Here is a 27,129-nt window from a genome sequence, read left to right as displayed (position 1 = left end):
CAATGAGAATATTAATTTGATGTAATTTTAAATAGTAATACTATAAGGAGAATTAAATTCGTGAATATGTTTATAAAATAAATAAACAATTAAAAAAAAAAAAAAAAAAAATACTGCCGCGAGATCTCGTTCGCATGAAATTTTAGTGACATGGCGGCTTCTCTGATCACCAAAATGTCGTCGATATTTTGAGTTTTAATCTCAATTTCAACCATAAAGGAACTGACATTCCTTAATCCTCGACTGAAGGCAAGGCTCTGAACTTTGTCTTCTTTTAAAATAACGCTTATAAAATGAAGAAGAAAATTTCTAATTGAGTATGTAATTATTTGTTAAATTATTACAATATTTAAAAATGGTGTATTGTAACTTGTTTACCAACTTGAAAAAAAAAAAGCAATTTGTAATCGATGAAACTCCTTGTAAATTTAATTTTAATATTTATTCGATAAAAATTACCAATTATTATTTCAATTGTTCTGACTTAGGACTACTATTCTCAATATTATCATATTCATAACGTTTCGACCGATGTAGCATCCGACCTTCTTCAGGTGTATCTTTTCGCACTATGAAACCTTTATGGAATTTCGAACTGAATAAATTTAATCCACGAGGGTAGATAAAACATTGAGTCTGAAATTTCTTTCATGCTTCCCAGAGTTCAAACAGATACACCTGAAGATGTTTCGGAGAGTTTATCGGTTGAAAACCTAATATTATGATTAAAATAGCCGAGTAATACGTATTAGGCGTGTTCTTTAGAACTTATGAAGTTTAACATCCTCAAGAAAATTGGGGTTTGTATTACTGTATACATAGATTCGAAAAAGTTGTCACAAAACAAATATATAGCAAATAAATGTTATCAAAGGCAAGATAAGTTACTTTTCTACCCAACTGGATATGTTTTTAGTGTTTATATTTAATGTAACATGTTTATTCAGCTCGGAAAACATAGTGTTTACCGATGTATTGGAAAATTTAAAATGGCAGCAGACTCTCTCTTTGAGGCGGTAAGTTTGGGAAAATGAGTTATAAATACAAAAAGCAGACAAAATACTGTTAGAAACTCGCTCAATATATGTTACCGTGACATAGGCTGACATTTATTCGGTGGGTTTTTAACAGTATTTTGACTGTTTTTTTTTTATTTATAACTCCTTTTCATAAACTTACCGTCTCCGAGAGAAAGTCGGCCACCATTTTGAATTTTCCAGTACATCACATCAGTAAACAGTAATCACTATGCTTTTCGAGTTGAATAAACATGTTACATTAAATATAATCACTAAAAACATATCCAGTTGGGTAGAAAAGTAACTTATCTTGCCTTTGATAACATTTATTTGTTCTATATTTGTTTTGTGACAACTTTTTCGAATCTATGTGTACAGTAAAACAACCCCCCCCCATGTTAAGAATGGCTTTTTAAATAATAACGTTATTATTTCAGTACGGATCAACTGCACGAGTACCGGACTTTCTATATTTGTGTTTAAAATTGCATAAGTGCCGTAATTACGTATAATTAATTGTCAGTTAAGTTAATCTATTCGGATTTAAAAAAAATATGTGCTTATGCTATTTTTTAAGAAGTATTTTCAAGTTAAAGCCGAGTTTTACGATTTCTTTTTTATTATTAAATTGTTAGGTGAAAGTACCGAATGATTACAAAACCTCTCCCCTCCTCGTGTTAAGAATGGCTTTCTAAATGTTATTTCAGTACTACTGCAGTTTATTGACGAAAATGGAGACACCACTTTTATTTTTATTTATTTATTTCGGCTACCCGTCGTGAGAATCAGAGAGAAATCGGTATTTGGCGGACGTGTAAGACGGTCTTGGCGTCACCCCCACTATAAATTTGTTGCTGTTCTGTTCGGCTTCTTGCAATTTTTTCAGTGCTGAATTATTAGTGAATGTACAGTTTGGTCACTAATATACCAGATTATTAAAAACAAAAATTTCGACACTTAAAAGGGGTGCTCACGTTATCAGAAAGCGATCCCCTATTGATTCTCTCGAAGAAATTCACTTTTCATTAAAAAAAAAAAAAAAATCCTAAACAACTCAATATTCTGTATTTTTCATTGAGAAAAAAAAAAAATTATAAATTACAATTGCGGTACGGTAATTTTTATTTTCTATTCTTTCTTGTTAATTTCTTTTGATTTTCCTGCACGTGTTTCCGTGATTAAAAAAAAATGGGGGATCGGTTTACTATAACGTTGTAACTAAAAAGTGAGCACCCCTTTTAAATGTCGAAATATTTAACTTTTTTTTAATTTTTTTTTTTTAATAATCTGGTATATTAGTGTCTATTCAATAATAATCCACTGAAAAAATTGCAAGAAACCGAACAAAAACAAATTTATAGTGGATGACGCTGATGCTCGTCCAGTATTTTAAAGTATGACCGAAGAAGCAAATGCAGCAATGAAATAAATAACAAAAAAAAAAATTAAACTAGATAATGATTACTTTCGGAAAGAACTAATTACTACATGCCCCAGGCGCAGTATAAACACCCCAACCTCCTCATGTTAAGAACGGCTTTCGATGTTAGGGGTGTTTATTCTGAAAGCCGTTCTTAACATGAGGAGGTTGGGGGTGTTGACTGCGCTGGCCGGAAGTAATCATTATCTAGTTAAATTTTTTTTTGTTATTTATTTCATGCTTGCTTCAGTCATACTTTAAAATACTGATTTCTCCTTTTGCTTCTCACGATAGGTGCCCGAAAAAAAAATGGCGTCTCCATTCTCAGCGATAAACTGTAGTAGTACCGTTACAACAATCTGAAGTAATTTGGTACTAGTACTGTGCAGAGATTGCCGGACGTAAATAATAACGTTATTATTTAAAAAGCCATTCTTAACATGGGAAGGGGAGGGTGTTTGTACCTATTCTATACTTCACCATTACAATTGAATTAAAAAACATATCATAAAACTTTAATTAAACTTAGAAATACGATTTAAAAAATAGCGCGGATCGGATGATCACTAGGTGTATCAGAATTTTTGTAGGAATTTTTGACACCCCTAACACGAAACTGCGAATAAAATATAAAAAACTCGTAATTTCTCTTTTAAAAGTGGGTTGTTTATTTTCATTATGGATTATACTTCCAAAATACACTATTAAAGTTGTTTTAAAAGTAATAGAAATATTTTTTTTTTTTTAAACAGTAATGAATTTTACGAACTCAATATTTTTCAATTTTTAAACTTTAAAAATCTATCAAAATTTTTCTATTGATTCTATTTTTACGATATTTTCAGGGTCAATGTGAAATTTTATGCTCTTTCCAATAAACCGAATATGATATTTTAGACAAACGTTTTTTTTTTATTCACGCCCCCCCCCATTTTCAAGTGTCTATTAAAAAGTAAATAATTAATTTACTCACCAAAGTGTTATATATCACAAATTGAAGAGAAAAGGTCAATAAATAATATATTCAAATTTAAAACAAAAAAAAGTAGTGTTTTTTAGAAATTTACTTAGAAACAGATGATCAAGCCTTTATGTGCTTTAGACTAAACATGCAACACAGTATTAGCTACTATTATTTTCTCTACCGCTCTCCCTCGACTCAGGACTGCTCCATAATAAACAAAGTATCTGACAGCATAGACACGGCACTGTCCCTCGACACTAGCGCACAAATACATGGGGTTGGTGACTTTAATGTCCACCACAAAAACTGGCTTGGATTCTCTACTCACACAGATGCAGCGGGCAGCACAACCCATAGCTTCGCTATATCTCACTCCCTATCACAAATTGTTACGTTTCCAACCCGTTTCCCTGACCAGGAAGAACAACACGCATCACTTCTAGATCTGTTTTTGACCACAGTTCCCGATGACTGCATAACGAAGGCCCACAGCCCACTCGGGAACGCTGACCATGCAGTGATAATGGTTGAAATCGCCCTAAACTCTAGACCCAAAACTGAAGAGCCAGTGCTCAAATCAACGAGATATTATAATAAGGCTGACTGGGAAGCCATCAGGGAACTAATTAGAGATGCTCCATGGAAAAATATTTTCTCTCTCCCTGCTGAACAATGTGCAAACGAGACCACTGACTGGTTCAAAACTGCAATCGAAGCGCATGTTCCCATGCGGAAATTTTATAGTAAGCCCCACTCTCCCCAATGGTTTACGTCGACTTGTGCAACTGCCATTACACAAAAGCAGCATGCATACCGTAGGTTTAACCGACATAAGTCCAGTTCAAACAGACTGAAGTATATAGAAGCTAGAAATAACGTTAAGAAAGAAATAGCGACAGCTAAGAGAGAATTTACGGAAACCACTAAAAAGCGCATCGAAGCACAAAAACTAGGAACTCGAGACTTCTCGAAAATCTACAACAGTGTAGTAAATAATGGGCAATCAACAATTCCCCCACTAACCAACAATCACGAGGTTGTCTCCTCAGCAACCGACAAGGCTAACATGCTTGCCAGTCGGTTTGCCTCAAACTCCACACTGGACCCTTCCAACCACCCCCTACCTGACTTTCCTATGCGGACAGACGCCACACTAGACGATCTGAAAACCACCCCTGCTCAGGTGCATGCTATCATAAAAAACCTTGACACCTCAAAAGCATGTGGACCCGATCTTATCCCAGCTGTGCTATTAAAAAAGTGCTCAGCCGAAGTAGCTCCAGTTCTCTCCAAACTCTACAACAAATGTCTTAATGAAGCTTGCTTTCCGGGCTGTTGGAAAACTGCTTCTGTTGTACCAGTATTCAAGAATTCTGGCGAAAGGACAGACCCATCAAATTATCGCCCCATTAGCCTCCTTCCACTTTTTGCCAAAATATTTGAGACCATAATTAACCATGCTCTAGTCCATCATCTTACAGATGCTAAACTACTGACTGACAAACAATATGGATTTATACAAGCCCGTTCCACAGCAGACATCCTCACTGTGATCTCTGAACGTATATACCATTCACTGGACAAAGCGGGGGAAGGCAGAGCGGTAGCTCTAGATATATCTAAGGCTTTTGACAGGGTATGGCATGAGGGTCTCCTCAGTAAAATCAGATCATACGGTATCACTGGTAGAATACTTAACATAATTAAATCCTTCTTAGATAAGAGAAAAATCCAGGTAGTCCTCGACGGTCGCACATCTAAACAATATGATATAAATGCGGGGGTGCCCCAGGGTTCTATCCTTGGACCTCTATTGTTCCTGATATTCATAAATGACCTCCCCGACAACATTGCCTCTGAGATGGGTATATATGCTGATGACACTACACTCTATGGCAGACACGACAGGAAGACGAATGAACACATTTCTAAAGAAATGGCAGAAACACTAGAGGAAGACCTCCAATCTGTAGTGGAATGGGGACAAAAGTGGTTGGTCGCATTCAATGCTGCCAAGACTAAACTAGTTTCATTCAATAATTACAAGAAACCTTCTCTACCACCCATAGCAATGGCCAACGACTCTTTATCTGAGAGTCCATCTTTCAAACTCCTTGGCCTAACGTTCACGGGAAACATGAGTTGGAACAATTACATTGAAGGCATTGCCAGGGCCGCTGCAAGAAAGGTGGGCTCTCTCTACCGTGCTAGAAAACTACTAACACCCGAAAGTATCCTGTACCTCTATAAGGCCACCATTCGCCCATGTATGGAGTATTGCTGCCACATCTGGGCTGGTGCATCTGCTACTAGTCTCTCGCTCCTTGACAAGGTTCAAAAGAGAGTCGCAAACCTGATAGGCCCTGAACTGGCATCTAAGCTTCAGCCTCTGTCCCATCGACGAAATGTTGCATCCCTCTGCCTGTTCTACAAGTATTTTAGTGGTGAATGCTCTGACGAACTGCAATCACTTGTGCCCCCACGACGCGAGCACCCTCGACAAACCCGACAGGCTACTAGATCCCACCCCCACACTGTAGAGGTCCCTAGATGTAAAAGATCTTTTTACTCCAATAGTTTCTTCCCCAGAACCGCAAGACTCTGGAATTCCATTCCAGGTCCCTGCTTCCCCAACAGTACTGACGTGCAGAAGTTCAAGTGTAACGTGAACCGACACCTTGCTGCCCAAATCCCTACATAGTACCCCAGTAGTTGTTGCCCCTGATAGTAGCCCCCTACACCAAAGTGGCAATTTGCCTTGTTTGGGGTGAAAATGTAATAAAAAAAAAAAAAATAAAAAAAAGTTTAAAACCTTTTTTTTTTTTTTTTTTAAACCCACGTTGTTTTTTTTTTTAATGAAACCTTGGTCCTTGCTCCTTTAATTGAAAAAAAAAATTAGGGCTTGAATTACATTTTTCGAAGCGTTATAAACTTGGAAAGATGGGGTGGAATTATTCACTATTTTTCACGAAATTTCTGACACACCTAGCGGATCATTCTCTGCACTAGCACCAGTAATTTAAATGATGTGGAGACTGCAGATAGTCGACAGATCTAATTTTTAAATATGTGGTTTTAAGCAAAAACAACAGTACTCGATTGTCATGTTGAAAGTAATCATTTTTCCAAAAATTATGAAAATTCATTGAGTAGAACAATTGCTATTGTGTTTAGTAAAAAAAAAAAAAAATTATACACATAGATATGAAAAGTTGTCAAAAAAACATATATAAGAAATAAATGTTATCAAAGGCAAGATGAGTTACTTTTCTACCTAACTGGATAAGTTTTTAGTGTTTTTATTTAATGTAAAATGTTTATTCAGTTCAAAAAATATACAGTGTTTAATCGGTATATTTGAAAACGACAAATGACGACTAGCTCGCTGTTGAATACGTTAAGTTTGGGAAAATGAGTTCAAACTAAAAAACTATACAAAATACTGTTAGAAACTCACTCAATATATGTGACCTTGACATAGGCTGACATATATATATATATATATATATATGGTAACATATATTGAGTGAGTTTCTAACAGCATTATGTATAGTTTTTTAGTTTGAACTCATTTTTCCCAAACTTAATGTATTCAAGAGCTAGCACGCGGCCAGTTGTCTTTTTCACATATACTGATAAACACTGTTTTTCGAACCGAATATTTTACATTAAATAAAAACATTATAAACTTATCCAGTTAAGTAGAAAAATAACTTATCTTGCCTTTGATAACATTTATTTGTTATATATTTGTTTTTTGACAACTTCTTCGTATCTGCATGTAAAGTAAAACAAACCCAATAATTTTCTACCATAGTTTCTTGAAAGTAACGTTAAATTTTGCCACAAGAAATCTACATATTGAAATAAAAGATACAATAATTTGAAATGCAGGTACTTAATGTTATAATATTTTTGCATATTCTTATAGAAAATCATCCTAAATCTTATTTAGACAAAAAAAAATTAACTGATTCAAAAAGCTTTTAAAAAATATTTAATTGTTCATCTTTTAATACAAAAAATGACGGTGAATGGTGTTTTTTGTTTTTTTAATTTAAAATTCTATTAAAAATAGTAGAAAAGGTTTTCTAATACTCTGCTTTTCATATAAAATTCAGGCTTTTATCTTTCTGGAAAAAAAAGTTGCTCAAGAATAATGAATTTTCATAGATTTTAATTCGTTTAAAAAGAAAAACAGCTTTTTTTTTTTTTTTTTTTTTTTTTTTTGGCCATGCCTAAATCAACATTTTACGCTATGTAATTCTTGCGAAGTGAATACATGATCAACAATTTGTTCTGGGCTTCCTTGTGCATGTTGCATTTTCAATTTTTTGCTTATTAATGATTTAATGAGATCTTACTGAATTTTTCTAATTTTAAAATAAAGTAAAACGTTTAACTTTCAATAGCTAATCAAATTGCTTTACCTAAATATGACTTTTATTAACTTTTAAAAAATTCTTTTACGATAATTATATTTTTTTATAATAATTATTAATTAATAATTAAACAATAATTGAATTCTTTAACAATAATTTGTTTTTTATTCCTTTACAATAATTATGTCAATTTCAATCGCCAATCAAATTACATTCTTACAAGCGGTGTAACCCCAAATATGTCCTTGTATTTTCCTTATACTTTTGTTCATCTAAACTGCAAGAGGGCCATAGACAACAAAATGAAGAAAGTAAAAAACAAATATGTAACAAATAAATATTACCAAAGGCAATATAAGTTACTCTTCTACTTACCTAGATAAGTTTTTTTTGTGTTTTAACTTATTTGGAATTATTTATTTTGTTTGAAACACAAAATAGTGCCGAGTGTTAAGTTTTAAGAAGAAGAAAAGGCAAACATGTACAAGAGTGCCCACCCTCTAAAAATGTGTATTTTACACCTTTATTTAACTTTTTTTTCGATGATTATCATAGATTACAGGAAAAAAAAAAATATTTAATAAGGGGATTCACTTTCTCGTTATAACGTTTGCTACCTGACTTACTGTCCATTTCTCTTCCAACGTGTCACATGATTAGAACGTTATAATGAGAAAGTGAACCTCCCTTCTTAAAAGTCATTAAAGTTTTTTTGTTTTTTTTTTCAAATTTTTTTCTGCTATTATGATACTTAAGTCTATAATCTATGATAATCGTTGGAAAAAACTTAAAAAAATAAAAAGGTTAAAAACATGCATTTTTAGGGGGTGGACATTCTCGTACAGGTTCGCCAAAAAAAATGCTCAATATGAAACGGTCATCTCAGGAGTTTTGATAATTGCTCAAAACTCGAAAATTAAACAAAATAATAGTAGAAACCCATCCAATAAATGTTATTGTAACAATTGAAACACTGTAAAGTAAAATTAAAATTTTATTTCAGGGCAAAAGATACGATTTACAAACATTAGAACAACAATCAAATCATTAATTCTTATTTCAGTCACGTAAATTAGAGTTAAAGAGGATTATAGTCGAGATTGTTTGCTCTTTTTTAATTTCCGGTTTCTGTTTATTTGGTTGGATAATTCAACATGGTCAAGCGGGCAAGAAAACCATTTCTTAACACGGGAGAAAGAAGCATTCACATTATCTGAGAAGATAATCAGTTAGGGATCATATCTTGCTTGTCACCATCGTCTCACATGCAAGCAAGAAATTGGAAGTAAAAAAAAAACAGACAATCTATATATCTATAAAAGTGAAAGTGTGTGTGTGTGCGCGCACACACACACACACATTTCCCGACACAATAACTCTGTCAGTTTTCAGTCTACAGATTCGAAATTTTATATACAGGGTATGGAGATTTGGGAAAATCTTTGTAGTCCGTTTTCGGCCAGAAATTTGGCTGTTAAGGGGTCAAACTTCAACGATTTGACCTTTGAGAACTCTACCAAACTCCTCCGACAATTTTGGGTCTAAACAATTGAAATTTTAGATATAGGTTCCTTGGACATGGATCTAACTTAATAACTTGATTTGAGCCCAAAACAATAAATATTAAGGGGTCATAATAGGGGTCAAAGTTTTAAAAAAATTTGACCTTTGCGGTCTCTACCAAATTACTCAGATAATTTCTGGTCTAAACATTTGAAATTTTACATAAAAGGTATTCAGAGATAGGGCAAGCTTTTTAATTGGTTTGGGTTGAAAATTTGAGTTACCAATATATAAATGTATGTTTGCATGTCTGCCTAAAACTTTCCACAGAGGCGAAAGATTTTCACAAGATCAGTATCGTTTTGAAGCTCGACTCTTCAGATGACAAATACCGAAAAAATTGACTAAAAACATTAATTTCTTCACTCTCAACTGGGAACTTTTCTACAGGGAGTGGTCGCTTTTTACACCGATATTTTTGAAAGTCATCCCCTCTTTTCGATTGTCTAGCCTTAATTTAAACCTACATCACTTCCGGTTTGGCAGCAGAGACGTCAGGTTTTTTTCCCCGTTCTTTTCCTCCTTCACAGTACAGGTTCGAACCTGCCTTCCTACTACCACTTTTTTTTCTTTTGATCAACACACACCTCCAAACACCCAGGCAAAGCTGGACACCCATGCTAGTCTTGACTATAACTTGAAACGGGTTATTTTTACTTAAACCATATTTGGTACTTGTACAGTAGTAACGGCCAATGCACGTGGCAGATTTACCCCCCCCCCATGTACCATGATGTAACTGTTGGTAATTGTGCATAAAAAGGGAGCCTAACTTTCATACATGCCGATAGGTGGCGTCTGCATCTGTCAGTTGAGGTATGGAAGCACAAAATGGATACAATACTTCCACTACTTCAAAATGGATACAATATGTAAAAATGCATAAACTTTTTTTTTTATCAAGTAATTTTTTATTTTTTTATTGCATATCTTATCAAATAACTATGTTTATTGAAGTTAACATGTTATATATTGTTATGTGAAATATTCACATTTTTAAACTGTTAAACTATTTTCGGTTGCATAGTCACTTTTTTGAAATTGCTAAAACTGTAAAAAAATGTGAAACTTTGAATTTTTTTTTTTTTTTCATGTTTCCGTAAATAAATATATTTTTAAAATATCTAAATAGTTTGACAAAATATATAACAAGTTAAACATTTATTTGATAAAATATGTGATAAAAATAAAATATTCCTTGATAAAAAAATGTTTAAAATATCTAAATAGTTTGACAAAATACATACGATAAATAAACATAAGTTAAATAAACATATTTATTTGATAAAATATGCAATAAAAAATAAAATATTCATTGATAAAAATTTTTTAAATATCTAAATAGTTTGATAAAATATATCACATATTAACTTAAATAAGCATAAAGATATGCGATAAGAAATTAAATGATAAAAAAAAGTTTACATATTTTTATATATTGTATCCATTTGAATAGTAGGAGCATTGTATCCATTTTGTGTTTCCATCCCTCAACTAACAGAGATAGACGCCGGCTATAGGCATGTATGAAAGTTAGGCTCCTGTTTTCTGCCCAATTACCTGTTATCTAATTTAATATTCTAAGAAGAACTTTTGTACCATTTAAAAAAAGCTTCAAATAAACTAGTAATAATTTTTTTTAATTTTCTTGCGTACGAAAATAATGAAAATGTGAGACTAAAATTGTGTTTACATTATTGATGCCTTAAACAACGTTCTTATATATTAATGGTAGCCATTTTGTCAGCGTAAATATACGTGTTTAAAAAATCTAGCATAAATTTTCATGAAATTTTCAATATTTATTCATTTTTAAATTAACTCCTGTTTTAAAAGCAGTTCTCGTAAAATATCTGATGGTAAATTGTTACTTTTAGGTGTTCCCCCACTATATTTCTTGTTATGAAAACTAGGGAAAATTAGGTTGATAAAAATTAGGTACTTATGCACTTTTCTTACTGTGCTGAAATAATGTTATTATTTAGAAAGCCATTCTTAACATGGTAAGGGATGGGTGTTTTCTAACTATTCTCTACTTTCACTTAACAATTTAATATAAAAGATATCATAAAACTTGAAAATACTATTTTAAAAAAATAGCACGGTAACAAAAGTGCATAAGCACCAAAAATTGCAACATCTTAAAGCTGAGGAGTTTAAATTTCAAAAATATTTATTTTTTTATGTGTGTGTGTGTGTGTCCCTAAAACCTCTGGCCTTGATGGAGGAGAGACTAAAACTTTCTGCTATGGTTTCAAATGATCTGAAATAATGGCAAGAGGAGACTTGATTCCAAATATTTCTCATATGTTATATCTCTCCTCTTTTGGAAATAGGCTATGATTATGAATATCTCCAGTATCAAATAATCCTTAGACACTGTGAAATTTACTTTATGTATGAAAACCAAAGCGGGGAGATATAACATATGAAAAATATTTGGAATCAAGTCTCCCCTTGTTGTTATTAAAGATCATTTGAAACCATAGCAGCAAGTTTTAGTAGTTTGAATTATTTGAAGTTATCTCTTGCTCTTTCAAACTGTTTTCAAGATGGCATTGTGATATTGTCACTTGTCGTTTAGCCAATTTAATTTTCTTATTTAAAAATATATAATTAATGTGAGTGATGTTTAGTGTACAATATTTTCTTTCTATCACAAGATTTTTATTTTATTTTTTTGTTTTTTGAGAGAGGGAGAGAGAGTTCTGGACAAGTTCCACACTTTTACTCTATTGACAGCATTTTTTAGGCTTCCTTTAAAGTTAATGTTAACAGAAATACTTTGCTTTTGAAGTACATAAAGGCAGCAAATCGCAAATTGCGCCTCGGCTCAGAAGTTTTATTAGCCTTTAAATAAGACCAACTGTCTGTCTGTCTATAAAAATTAAAGCTTTGCAAATATTTTAAGGTAGTTGCAACTTCTCTCCCAATTGTTGGAATTTGTAATCATGCCCTTATGCCTTTATTTTCTTTTAAAATTGATATGCTTTTTTTTCTGATGAAGTAAGAGCAAAATAAATTCAATAATTACATGAATGATTTTGCGCTGTCAAGAATTGTGCCAGTCAACTTATAGGAATAAACAGCAAGATGGTGAACATCTTGAAATTTGGAATATAGACTTTTGACATTTATTTTTTATATGCTCTGTGGTTACATTGAGCTTCAGAAATAAAAGGTGAAATATAATTGAATAAACATATTTCCACAAATATATATTTGCCCGGTCGTACGTACACTTAAATATGATATTTTAATTCATGCAGATTGCGTATGTACAGAATCAATCCACTATTGAATATTATATATTACAAGGAATAATTTGCCCAGTGGACTAATTTGCAAGAAAAAATTTTTTTAACTTAAAAATTAATACCTTAGATTTACGATTCTTTCATTATGATTCTCTTATATTTTTAAGTTGAACTGTTTGTTTGAAGTGAGATTAATGCTGTCAAAAATTTATGAGAAAAACGTCATAGAACTTTTCATAATGTATTTAATATGATATACAAGAATTTTATTAACTACTTTAAAGGTAATCTTTATTTATCTTAATGAGTTTTCTTATTCCGTCACATACATAGGCGCTGTCTGTCCGTTTCAAAACTTCGATGCCTATGATTAGGTATCTGTTTGCACTGTTGCGGAACTTTAGGGGCCGTGAGGTAACACTGTTTTCATTTGTGAGCGAAGTTTATTTATGTATAAAACAGTCTAACTACGTAAAGTCCATGAAAAAGTTGATGAATACTTAAACCTAATAGAAAAAAGATTTTACAGTGCTCTCATTGTGAGTAAATCATGTTAAACATAAGTGGTTTTTCCAACTGGTGACTAACGATAAAAAAAGGGCGGGAGGGGGGAACTTTTGGAAAGTTTTTTTTTTTTTTTACCGATACTCTTCCATTAGTAAATGAATGAAAAACCTCCCCAATGTAAACAGAATTTTTGTGAAATGGTAAATGTCGGCGCATACTTATGGAAAAACGGTTAATTAAACTGCAGAAGCATCTTTTTATTGGAATATCCCCCCTCCCCCCCAAAAAAAACATAAAAATGTGTTTGGTGCTTATGTTTTTGAAAACCGCTCATGAAAACTTTATTTTTTGAAGACAAAAAAAAAGGGGGGGGGTTGTTTTGTTTTTTTAACATTCTTATTTGAAAGATTCCTACATGATGTGATAAGACACTTCACTATGCCCGTTCACACATGAACGTATCATGTAAGAAAAACACTCCTGAAGACGGTAAAATGGCACAGGGTCTAGGAGTTCATACCATGCAAACGGTAAATTTGCGGCAGGTTTATCAGATTCGTTGTCAGCGACCTCGAATACCCTAAAAAAACAAATTAGAGTGATCGGTGTTCTGTTGTAGCATAAGGTAACATTTACCAAACCAATTTATTTAGATTTAAAAAATTATTGTTAAAAATATTTTTAAAAAGTCAAATAAATAGATGGGAATAATTTGAGACAATTGAATATAAAAGGCTAAAAATTTAATCAAAGATTTAGTTATTTTTAAATTTCATTTAGAAATAAGAATATTCTAGAAAGTGGAATGAAAATCAGTTAGCGATTGAAACTGCAAAAAAAAAGTTAAATTTTAAAGAGTTATTGAAGATAAAGAGAAAATAAAACAAAAAAATGAATATCAAAAGATAAACAAAACGTATTATTCCCCTTGAAATTTGTGTTATTGTATTTTTGTTGAATTAATCATGACTTACTTTTTCTTTATATTTTTTAATATATAAAATAACTCCTGAAATTGAATAAAAAAAAAAATAAAAAAAAATTGATCGTTATTAATTTCATGGTGCATGTTTAATTCATGGTTAAAATATTTGTTTTGACTTTTATCTTCAATGAAAGAAATTTTATAAAAAAAATCAAATCGTTTTCGAAAATTCCTTAATTGTATTTCCACTTTTTCACTGTACCAAATTTTTTCGCTACACACAAAATTTCCATTATATAATGGTATATTTCAAAACAACAATTCCACGGGAATCAGAATCTTACTTGGTATCAGAATCGTTAATCAACATTTTCCTGGAATCGGAAAAAATTTAGGAATCGTCCCAACACTATTAGAAATAATAATAATAATAATGTCGTTCATCATTGTTTGTTTACAATATCACGTCGGCTGATATTTGGGTTTGACGGTTAGATGCCCTGAAAAAGTCACTTCTGATTAATGTTAAATCATAAAATAAATGATAAATATGAAAACGGAGAAATGATTTGCGGCGATTTTAAGTGGTACCTCTTTTATCGTAAATTGAACTCATTAATAAGAAAAAATTAAAATAAAGTGGTGAGGTACACCCGGCCTTGAACAGGGGACGATTTCATCCATAGTCAAATACTGTACCACTGAGCTATACCTCTTTATCAATTCTGTTTTCTTTTGTTTTTTGGGGGTTTTTTTAGAAGAAGAAATTATTTGGTGAAAATTGAATCTCCCTTGATTTGCTGATAATTATCTCCCTTTGACAGTATAACGTAAAATTCCCCTGTAAAAATTCTTTTTTATCTATTAGAAAGAAAGACTATTTTTAGGATCAGATATTTTTTCCATACTTATCTGATGAATTTCTGTACAAAACATATTTAAGAACACTGCCAGACATATAAATTACCTTCGTGTGAAATTTGCAAAAGATAGGCTCAACCATTTCGTAACCTATAAGGAAGGAAGGAACACACACACACAAAGTGACTTTTATATAATAGTGTGTGTGTGTGTGTGTATATATATATATATATATATATATATATATATATGTGTGTGTGTGTGTGTGTATGTATTAGAAAAGTCCTGGAAAAACAGTCATTTGACTTATGAGAGAGTAAATAGAATTCTGTTTGTTTTTTGAAGTACAATAACTAGTAAAATTAACAAAGATGGTTACAAATTGAGATCAATGGGTTTTTGAAGTTGAACTTATTTTCTTTCTTTTCCTAGTCAGTTTTTGCACAAAAATATTTTAGTAGATTTGTTTCAAGATGTTGTTCGATTTGAGTTTAGACAAAACAATTATTGTGTCACATTATTTGAACTACTTACTGAAAAAACTTTGTTTTAATTTATAATTTCCTATATAATTTCACTATGTTTATAATTCTTAATATTTTTTAACTAGCTGTTAATATTAATTAGCATTAGCTATTGATGTAAATGGCTTATATGGATAAAAATATACCCGATTGTGAATTGTTAATTAATATTGAATAGCCGTCCTGGATGTATGTCAACTATGTTGTAGAAGTGCAACATCTGTATGATCAGGAACGTTCTCGTTTTATAATGAAAACTAATTCTATGTGAATTTTTGCATTTTTTTTTTTTTTTTTTTTTGTTAATTGTGGAAAAAATTGATGAGCTTTTTTTTTTTTTTTCGATATAATGAAAGAGGGCAAATCCTAATTTTATTTCTTTTAATTATTTTAGTAGTACTGCAAAAAACAGACAATTTCTAATTTAGTACAGGTGAAAAATACTGATTTACTTGGCAATTATTTGATAAATTAAAAAAATTGAAAAAGCATATTTTTATTTACCCCCCCCCCCTCCTAAAAGACAAACATATACATTATAGGAAATAAAAATGAAAAATAAAGTATATATGAACTGAAGATAGTCTGTAGCAGAAACAAATGTAACTTTTTTCTTTCGCAAGTCAATGCCTCTCCCCTGTGTTATTTGGCCATATACTGACCAATCAGGGGTGCGGTGCAGCGCATTGATCCTTTCTTTCCCCGGAAGGAAATCGGACAGTTTCCGCTTGAAGGAAAATAACTCTTTCTTACGGAACGAGATGCCAAACAGAACGGACCCTTTTTCTTTGCTCTATCCCTACCTCTGTGTTATTCATCCAGTATCGACGATTCCCACTGGAAATAACTACCGCGATAGCACCAGGTAGCCAGAGTCCAGCTTTTACCCAGGGATAATATCTCCCTATGAACATTCGCCTGAATAAACCTTTTCTTTGTTACATTTAATGAAGTTGTTGCGTTCGTCATTTCAGAAGCTTGTGTTGAATTATTTATTTTATTAGGTTGTGCCCTAAAAGCATCAACCATAAAATGGTGACTCCGACGTGATACACAAGCATTTCTGAAATGACGAACGCATATGACATCATAGTCACACATATTTTTATCAAAAGTTTTGTGACTTCACATTATCTTTCCCTTACTTATATGTAACAATAACATCTCTAGAGACACCGTTATTTTGATTAACTGAATTGTACTTATTATGTACTCACTAGAAGCTCTCACACAGGACATCATCAAAGATTGCTTACTAACAACTGGTGGTTTTCCCTGGAGTCTGGGTGACAGCAAGCCTACCCAGATTTTCAGTACTCTCCACCTCTTGATAATCTTTGCAAATGAATTTGTATCATTGCAACAGCTGCTTCCCATTGACTTCTTGCTGACAATGAACATGAGTTATTACTGAAATAACCCTTCGTAAGGCTCCAGTCCTCTTTGCATTCATCCAGTGGAAATCTGGTTTATGTTTTCTCTCCTCTTTCCATCCTTATCACCTATTTAGTCAATACTAGCATTACAATTTTTTTTTTTGGGGGGGGGGTAATTAACTAACAATTTTGTGTTTTCAGTTTTCTTGGTTCCATGTGATGTTTCTCTATCCTTTGTTTTACCTCTATTGCTGTTTCAACATGCAGTGTTTGAAGCTCACATTAGCATTACAAGCGTATGCTGTATTTTCGTGGACATCGCCAATATTACATACCTAATGTGCTTCAACAATTCCTATCTTCTTTATTTGTAGGTCAATTTTTAAAAGAATTACATTCCAATGATGTTAATTTATTTTGCTTTATGCATTCAGTGTTTTTATGCTCCAAGTTAAAAATGAAAAAACGGTAAAAAATGATGACAGCAAAAAGGGAAACTGTTTTTTCAATGTTTACATTTCATACGTTACGTTTAGATGTAAATGCGCGGGGTCAAATTTAATTGGATATGGCTGAAATTTTACAGATTATATAAACATAGAAGTCCATCTCTACTGGACTTTGATTTATATTTTTATGACCACAGGAAGCAAAGTTATGACCGAGCGAAGTTGACAAAAAATATTTCAAAATTGATGTTTTTTTTTAATTTTTTTTTTTTTATTACATTTTCACCCCAAACAAGGCACATTGCCACTTGGGTGTAGGGGGCTACTATCAGGGGCAGCAACTGCTGGGGCACTATGTTGGGATTTGGGTAGCAAGATGTCGGTTCACGTTACACTCGAACTTCTGCATGTCAGTACAGTTAGGGAAGCAGGGACCTGGAATGGAATTCCAGAGTCTAGCGGTTCTGGGGAAGAAACTACCGGAGTAGAAAGATCTCTTACATCTAGGGATCTCTACTGTGTGGGGTTGGGATTTAGCTGCCTGTCGGGTTTGTCGAGGGTGTCTACGTCGTGAGGGCACAAGTGTCTGCAGTTCGTCAGAGCATTCACCATTAAAATACTTGTAGAACAGGCAGAGGGATGCAACGTTTTGTCGATGGGACAGAGGCTGAAGCTTAGATGCCAGTTCAGGGCCTATCAGATTGGTGACTCTCTTTTGAACCTTGTCTAGGAGCGAGAGACTAGCAGCAGATGCACCAGCCCAAATGTGACAACAATACTCCATATATGGGCGAATGGTGGCCTTATAGAGGTACATGATACTTTCAGGTGTCAGTAGTTTTTTAGCACGGTAGAGAGAGCTTACCTTTTTCGAAGCGGCCCTGGCAATGTTTTCAATATAATTGTTCCAACTCATGTTTCCTGTCAACTTTAGGCCAAGCAGTTTGAAAGATGTACTCTCAGACAAGGAGTCACTGGTCATTGCTATTGGTGGCAGAGAAGGTTTTTTGTAATTATTGAAGGAAACCAGTTTAGTCTTGGCAGCATTGAATGTGACCATCCATTTATGTCCCCATTCCACTACAGATTGGAGGTCATCCTCTAGTGTTTTTGCCATTTCTTTAGTTATGTGTTCATTTGTTTTCCTGTCATGCCTGTTATAGAGCGTGGTGTCATCAGCATATATATCCATCTCAGAGGCAGTTTTGTCGGGGAGGTCATTAATAAATATTAGGAATAATAGAGGCCCAAGGATAGACTCCTGAGGCACTCCCGCATTTATATCACAATGTTTACATGTACGACCGTCGAGGACAACCTGGATTTTTCTCTTATCTTAGAAGGATTTAATTATGTTAAGTATTCGTCCAGTGATACCGTATGATCTAATTTTCCTGAGGAGATCCTCATGCCATACCCTGTCAAAAGCCTTAGATATATCTAGAGCTACCGCTCTGCCCTCCCCTGCTTTGTCCAGTGAATGGTATATGCGTTCAGAGATTACAGTGAGGATGTCTGCTGTGGAACGGGCTTGTCTAAATCCATATTGTTTGTCAGTCAGAAGTTTAGTATCTGTAAGGTGCCGGACTAGAGCATGGTTAATTATGGTCTCAAATATTTTGGCGAAAAGTGGGAGGAGAGTAATGGGGCGATAATTTGATGGGTCAGTTCTTTCGCCAGAATTCTTGAATACTGGTACCACAGAAGCAGTTTTCCAACAACCCGGAAAGCATGATTCATTAAGGCATTTGTTGTAGAGTTTGGAGAGAACTGGAGCTACTTCGGCTGAGCACTTTTTTAATAGCACAGCTGGGATGAGATCAGGTCCACATGCCTTTGAAGTGTCAAGGTTTTTTATGATAGCATGTACCTGAGCAGGAGTGATTTTTAGATTGTCTAGCGTGGTGTCTGTCCGCAAAGGAAAGTCAGGCAGGGGGTGGTTGGAAGTGTCCAGTGTAGAGTTCAAGGCAAACCGGCTGGCAAGCATATTAGCCTTGTCGGTTGCTGAGCAAACAACCTTGTTATAGTTGTTTAGTGGGGGAATTGTTGATTGCCCATTATTTACTACACTGTTGTAGATTTTCCAGAAGTCACGATTTCCTAATTTTGTGCTTCGCTGCGTTTTTTAGTGGTTTCAGTAAATTCTCTCTTAGCTGTCGCTATTTCTTTCGTAACGTTACTTCTAGCTTCTATATATTTCTGTTTGTTTGAACTGGACTTATGTCGGTTAAATCTGCGGTATGCATGCTGCCTTTGAGCAATGGCAGTTGCGCAAGTCGAAGTAAACCATTGGGGAGAGTGGGGCTTGCTATAAAATTTCCGCATGGGAACATGTGCTTCAATTGCTGTTTTGAACCATTCAGTGGTCTCATTTGCGCACAGTTCAGCAGGAAGAGTAAAAATATTTCCCCATGGGGTATTACGTTGTCGTATCATTAAATGAGTGTTTGTTGTATATTGGTTGAAATTGGAATGGAGATGATATATTAAAACGTGTCTATTTATAAAAGATTGAGTGTTTGATTATCTTATCAGAGTTAATGTGGTTGTGTTTGATCGTCTAGTGGTCTTTCTATTACATATGTTCATATGCTGTTAAGTGTGAATATGTGTGTGACATGTCATTTGAACATACCTTCTGCCATTTTGTTGGTCCATCTGGAAATTCTCGTCTGGGAGGGAGACTTGATACCTGTTTTTGGGGACGAAGATTTATCTCACACCAAGACAAGAATTTGGTTCTATAGTTTATTTCACTTTCCCAGATGTCTTGCAGAAGGTGGAAAGTGAATTTGGCCTGTGTTGTTTTTTTCTTCTAGGTCTTATTTCTACCATGTCAGCGTTTGTTCCCCACCCCCAGCGAAGGGGAGGAGGCAACGGCGAAGCCGTCTGCTCTCTTCTAAGTCCCAACCAAATCTCCTCGATTCAGCTAACCTGATCACATGACTCACACGCAATCAAATCAGCTGATCTTAATTTCCGGTCAACGTGTCTACACTATAATTCACACATCTTCCTTCTCTCTCACTCTCTCTCTCTCTATATATATATCCATTCTCTAACAGGGGCATCTCTGATGGCTTCCCAGTCAGCCTTTTTATAATATCTCGTTGTTTTGAGCACTAGTTTTGAGTCTAGAATTTAGGGAGGGTGTTACGAATGTAGACTCCAAATCCGTGCATATGTCTGTCAGAGTCCTTACGGTAGAGTGGGAGATAGCCAGGCATGTTAAAGTAGTTAGAGGGGATGGAGGAGTGTAGGTTAGTCTTACTTAGTACTAAGATAGCCGGGGTATTTGTTAGGAGAAATGCTTCAACATCAACTAAATTAGTTCTAAGCCCACGGATGTTAGTGAATGCAAGCCTCAAGGGAGGAGGCAAGTTGGATTTGTTTGTGCCTAGGCCTGGTTTAAGCTTATTTTTTTATTGTACTGTCATCATGTTTATAAAGAGTTTCAGTTAGGTGAGGGAGAACTGAACAAGAAGTTATGTAGGGTATCAGACATGCAACACAAGTAGACCATTAGCTGACCTTCCTTCAACTAGGACTGTGGCCTCAGAAAAGCCCATCGGTGATGAGTGCAGGGTCCCTTTCTATGCGCGACATGACACTACAAACATCCCAATATTATACAACTGTTGATGGAGCAGCTGCTCTAAGCGCTACCAAAGAGTTAGGGTTCCTGTACTACCAGTCGGAAACAACAGCCAGGAACTGTCAATCCGGTACCCTCAGCCCATCAGAAGAAGAACGCCCCAATCTAATTGCAAAGGCATGTGTGGTACTCAAGCACTCCCAAGTGCCCAGTTTTGAGGGGTGGGGTGTGTTGGGAATGGGGGAACGCCATTCATTGCCCTAGACAAGAAACAAGATCTACCACTAAGTGTTTTATCGATTCACTTGTGATAGTGTCTCTGCACCTAACTAATAGGCAAAGAAGGAGTATGGAAGCCGGCGATAGACAGAGCCTATCTACTCCTTAAGCAATTTAGGTTTGCAAACCGGTAATTTGTTTGAGTCACCAGCTCTAGGAAGGTTGTCATCCAAAACTGAAGACGCCTCCCTCCTCTTTGGTTTAGTTACAGAGTTTTCCTTCTCCTAGACGGGTGAACTGGGAAGATCTACTGGGTCCATCAGCCCTGAGAGGGTTTGCTCTGCGCCTGGGTCCTAATCCAGGTATTTCTGCGACCCTGCGTGGTTAGTTAATGTTACAGGGTTAGTTTGTAGAGGTTATATATCTAATGAATAGTTACACTCCTCAAAGTGATATAGGGGCATGCAGTGGAAGCAGTTTTGTGGGGAGACTTGTTAGAAAAGCGTTAGTGCGGATTAAGACTTTTACCTTTAGGTTTTTCCATTTTTTTTTAACTTTATGTTAGTTTAGGTTCAGGATAACGTTATAGTTTGAGTAGGTATTAGGAATTGAGTTAAGAATTTTGCCCACTCACTGTATATTTAGATTTACGAAAGTTAAGGTGTAGGTGCAGTACAGTAAGGGTATAACTGGAGGTACATTTTAAGTCATGACGTATTCCGTATGTATAATTAAGTAAATAGATATTTGGGCAAGTTTTCAGTAGATGCAAATAGATAGAAGTTGTTTTAGTGTTTCTATTAGTGAGGGAAGATAATTTCAGTTTTCATGTAAGAGTCATCGAGCGTTTTGCATTACAGGGAGTATCGGATTTGGTTTAGTATTGTTCGTTGCAAAACCATCTAGGAAGAGACAATTGTTATGTAATGAAGATCGCTTTGCATCCAAGTGCATACTTTGGCTGGTAAGTACCAAACTGGATAGGAATGAACTCTAATGCATGTCAGAGGTAGAAATCTATAGATGTTTAGTGATGACTGTTATGCGGTTAGCATGTGAAAGTTAGGAGCTTGAGGCTAAGGATTCCACTACTAAGGCGTATGTATAATGTAGGGTTTTAGTGGCAGCTAGAGGGGGGGAGCAGATTGTTAGCTTTCAAGGGTTGGGGTTATTAACTTACAGAATACAGTAAAGTTTCATTTGGATTTAGAGTTTACAGTATTGTTTTAGCTTGGGAGAAAGGAATAAAATCTTCCCTTGTTTCCCTATTATGCATGCAGGTTAGATATAGGCAGTCGTCTTGTAGGTAAAGAGAAACAATTATTTCGTCGTGATTCGGAATTCATATTTATAGGCAGTCGTTAAGGTTGGGAACAAAACAATTGTATCTATTCAGAAGAAAGTCCTAGTGACGCAGCTAAGATCACTCTAGATTTCAGTTACAATTTTAGTACAGTTAATTATAAGCTATATCCAGAGGTTTGGTAGAGAAATAAACAAGGCCTCTTTATTAATATTAGCGAGCATAAGGTAATTGTAGATATTAAGTGTATTACTTAAATAAAGTTCTTCTGACTTCTACGGTAGAAAAAATAAATCCATGTTTGTGTTAATTTCGGGAAATTTATCCTGCCTAATGGTATTTTATCTCTAGCCTTAGTTCAGAGCGTGGAATTATTTAAGCTGTAAGAACGTGGTTGAGTTTTGCTTGGGGGGAGGGGAGAATTTAAAAGGCTGATAAAATAAATTGGTATATATCATCCATTTTCATATAGATAATAGTTTCAAAATTATTTTCATGTATAATATGTAAATATTTGATAATTATTAATTGTGCAGAAATTTCTTTAAAATGTTATCTTTTATAGAAATTACAGAATAAAGAACTTAACAGGAAAATGGCTCGCTATGTGCTAACCAGCGCTGAGCTGCCTACAGTCAGCGTATTAACGAGTTTCATTTATATTCTCTTAAAATTAGAAAACTGTTTTCTCTGCTTTCAAAACGAAAGCAGAAAAAAGTTTAATTTTTTATTCTGAGTTTGTCAATTTAAAAAAATTATTTTCAAGTTTTTCAAATTTGATTTCCAAACAATACCAAGCCAAAACTATTTTGTTGTTTTTAACGCTTTAGTACAATGTACTAAAAAGTGTTAAAAAACAACAAAATGTACTAAGTACATGCATTTCTGTTATCATGCTATTTATAACTTCTTACTTGTACTTAAGGTAGAATTGTGTTTTTTAGTGGTCAAAATATATATATATATAATATATATATATATATATATATATATATATGTATAACAAATAAAAGATACTTGTGCACTTATGCTATCATGCTGAAATAATAACGTTATTATTTAGAACCCCATTCTTAATATGTTTTGCTAATTATTCTGTACTTTCACTTAACAATTAAATAAAAAAGATATTGTGAAACTTGAATTTAATTAAAAAATACTATTTGAAAAATAGCATGGTAACATAAGTGCACAAGTACCCAAATGAATATTACCAAAGGCAAGATAAGTTACTATTCTACCTAGTTGGATAAGTCTTTAGTGTATTTATTTAATGTAAAATGTTTATTTATTTTGGCAATTAGTGTAGAGTGTTGCGCAAGAAAAATAGCCACATGGTATCTCATGTCTTTGAAATCTCAATAATGACTTAAAAATGTACAAAATACTTTTAGAAACCCAACCAATCTTGTGACATGTATTGGGTGGGTTTCTGATGGTATTTTGTATAATTTTTTTTTATTTTTAACTCATTGTCAAGACCATTTTTTTTTTTTTTTAATCTGTAAAACAAAACCGTTTTTTTTTTTTTAACTGAGGATATCTAAATAATAATAAGAACAACAACAATAATAATTAGGTGGTTCGATAAAGAATTTCATTGTGATGCATTTTGTAAATTTCTACCTTCTTTCCACCTTAACATTTTTCTTTAAAATGACTACCATTTAAGGTTTTCAGGTATGCTGAAAATGAATATCGCATTTAAATTTTCTGCAAATAAGTAGCTTTCCATTCCGTTTGCGCATAGTTTCTCGGGGTTGCGTTTGTGCACTCCAAAATGGCCACCAGCGATAACATAAGAAATGACATTGCTTAATATCCGGAAAACTATTTATTTGCAGAAAATTTAAATGCGATATTCGTTTTCAGTATACCCTAAAACCTATGAAAATAATCATTTTAAATTTTAAGATGGAAACAAGGTAAAAAATTACCATCAACTGGTTAATATATAGTTGTTTATGATGGATTCCTGATATCCTGGTGCTGTGAAAGATACAGATGTAGAGTACAATTTATGGTTGCATCTCAGAGAGAATTTACAAAATTGAAAATTGAACTGGGCCAAAATGCATAAGTTCTGGTCGAATATGGCAATTTCCATCTTTTACAGAAATCCCAAATCTATATGAAAAATTTTCTTCGATTTATTTCTGAGATTAATTCATATCTTCTCAATTTTTTCTTTTCTTTGAGAGGAGTAGTAAATATCGTCCATGAATGCTCTTTAGGCATTCAATGGCTACAAACCAAATTAAACTCTCCTTTGGTTAGAAGGCAGGTAAATACTTATTCTCAATAAAGCTATCTTTAAATACCACTATAATACTTAGTATGGTAATGAATAGACACCCACTGTATGATACCATGCGCCAGTTTAAAAAAAAATTGAAATTTGTACATCTGAATTTATAATTCATGGCTTATGGTAAAGAGATACATCAGATTTGACTGCCATAATCAGAAAGAGCAGACTATTATACATAAGAGTACCAAGTTTCATGAGAATAGCTTGAAAAATAAATAAATGGTGGCGAAATTACCAAATTTCTTGAAATGTTGAGGTCTGTAATTTAGCCCACTTTTCCTAAAGAAAAATGTTCACGGAAAAGCCTAAATTTTGGCACTTAAAATTCTCATAACTTTTGAACTACTGATGGTATTTGCATAATTAAAACGGGTTTAAACATCTTTTACATAGCTCTGTTCATGCAAGTTGATAAAATAACAATTTTCTAAAAAGAAAAAAATCAACTTGTAATGTTATTCATATGGAGTTTCTGCATTCAAGTGTTTTCAGCAGTTGTCATTATTTCTATCCATTATATCTTCTCAGCCTTCCCACTGATTCCAATTTCTCCCATTCTTTTTTTTTTTATTTTAAGTTTTTCAGGATTGTTTCTGGAGTGCTCTTATGATTATTGGTGTTATCTTAACTTTCTTCATGCTGCATATTCATTTTAACTTGCTGCCCAGTTCCATGTATTTATTTTATTATTATTATTTTTTTTTTTTGAAAATTATCAAATTTTGTTCTTTTTCAGCTGAACCACTCAGCAGAAAAATGATGCTCCTCCCATATCTAGCGTTTGCTTTTTTGGCTGTCCTGGCCATAAGCTTGAAGTTCTTGTCCAATCATGCTCGGAAAGACACTTTAATGGGCAACAACCCACAATTCCTCAAATTCCAACGGGGTTATTTTGCCGCCTACCTGTCCGCCATGTTTGCAGATTGGCTCCAAGGACCTTACCTCTACAAACTCTACAGTTACTATGGCTTCCAAGAAGAACAAATCGCTGTGCTTTATGTATTTGGTTTCGCTTCTACAGTCATCCTTGGAACATGGATCCCTCTGGCGGCCGACCAGTTTGGACGTAAAAAGATGTGCATTCTCTTTACTATTCTTTACTCGATTTCCTGTTTGTTGAAACTTTCTCGTAGCTATGGTATTCTGATCATTGGGCGTCTAATTGGTGGAATTGCCACTTCAGTTCTTTTCTCTGCCTTTGAAGCTTGGTACATTCACGAACATTCAGAGACACACGACTTTCCAAAAGAGTGGATAGCAGTGACCTTTACTAAGGCTTCCTTCTGGAATGGAGTTCTTGCCGCTTTGGCAGGATTAACGGCAAACATGTTTTCAGAGTGGTTTGATCTTGGACCTGTGGCACCTTATGTGTTAGCAATTCCATTCCTCATGTTTGCTGGCATTATGATGTCGACACACTGGAATGAAAACTACAGTGGTCATAAAGTACGATTCAGAAAGCTCTGTTACGAAGGCTTGAAGCATACGCTGACCAACGAGAAAGTCTTTCTTATCGGAGCAATTGAATCTTTATATGAAAGTGTAATCTATATCATTATATTTTTATGGACACCTGTCTTGGTGCCTGGTCAACCGTCCCTCGGAATAGTCTTTTCTAGCTTCATGGTATGTATTCTTATCGGTTCGGATATGTACTACATCGGTTCTTCAAAAAACGTGCCGATAACCAACTTGTTACTCACGTCAGTTGTTATAGCACTGTTTGCCAACATCCTGTGCGTCATTTCTACAAACCCTAACCGTCACAATACTAGCCTGTCATTCATCTCTTTCCTGCTCTTTCAGTTTGGTGTTGGACTCTACTTTCCTGCCATGGGTTATCTCAGGAATGCGATCATTCCAGAGACTCATCGGATGAGCATTATGAACTGGTTCCGCATTCCACTTAATCTTATTTCTTGCGTTGTCCTCCTCTTATTGCATGAGGATGTGTTTCAACATGGAAACCGGATGATTTTCGTTGTGTGTGTCGGACTGCAGACTTTGGCCCTTGTTTGTGGTGTACGGTTCGTTAAGATTGCTAAAGAAGAGGACCTATGCCAGGAACGCTTCATTACAGAAACAGAACACATACACAATATTTTTTGAATTTATATATACATATATATATTTTTATTTTATTTTATTTTTTTGGAGTACTTTAAATTCATTGAAAAATTACAAAGTTTTATTGTTTTTTATATTTTTAATTTTTTGTGGGGTTAGTTTGACAAGGGTAGATTCATATTTTTCTATTGCTGAATGTTTAGAATAAGAATGAAAATCAAAAATTTCAAAATTGAATTTCTATTAAAAAGGAATGTTATCTATTTAATTTTTATGCCAACATAAACGAAAAAGCCATGTTATCTACTTAATTGTCTTGTCGCAATTAGTTACATATTACATAAAACGTACTTTTACAATTCATTGATCCGCTATTATTTTTGAAAT

At 33.9% G+C, this 27,129-nt stretch overlaps 1 protein-coding gene across 2 annotated transcripts; it reads left to right on the top strand.

Annotated features, from left to right (window-relative positions):
* Positions 1 to 120: 120 nt before the first annotated feature.
* On the top strand, positions 121 to 26,860 carry LOC145276777 (solute carrier family 61 member 1-like). 2 transcript variants are annotated; one of them, XM_080128057.1, is made up of 2 exons: positions 121 to 249; positions 25,412 to 26,860. In XM_080128057.1, exon 2 carries the CDS (start codon positions 25,432 to 25,434, stop codon positions 26,782 to 26,784), a length of 1,353 nt encoding a protein of 450 aa, XP_079984183.1. In that variant the 5' UTR covers positions 121 to 249; positions 25,412 to 25,431; the 3' UTR covers positions 26,785 to 26,860. The 2 variants fall into 2 exon arrangements, with proteins under 2 accessions (XP_079984183.1, XP_079984182.1); XM_080128056.1 differs by having other exon boundaries at positions 145 to 317.
* The last annotated feature ends 269 nt before the right edge of the window (positions 26,861 to 27,129 follow it).

This window comes from Euprymna scolopes, chromosome 5, assembly GCF_053919585.1.
Source record: "Euprymna scolopes isolate OS-2025 chromosome 5, ASM5391958v1, whole genome shotgun sequence".
Classification (NCBI taxonomy): domain Eukaryota; kingdom Metazoa; phylum Mollusca; class Cephalopoda; order Sepiida; family Sepiolidae; genus Euprymna; species Euprymna scolopes.
This window is presented reverse-complemented; position numbering and strand designations above follow the sequence as displayed.

Excerpts from the sequence above, each read along its gene's own strand:
- LOC145276777 (XM_080128057.1), top strand. The coding sequence starts at position 25,432 with ATGATGCTCCTCCCATATCTAGCGTTTGCTTTTTTGGCTGTCCTGGCC.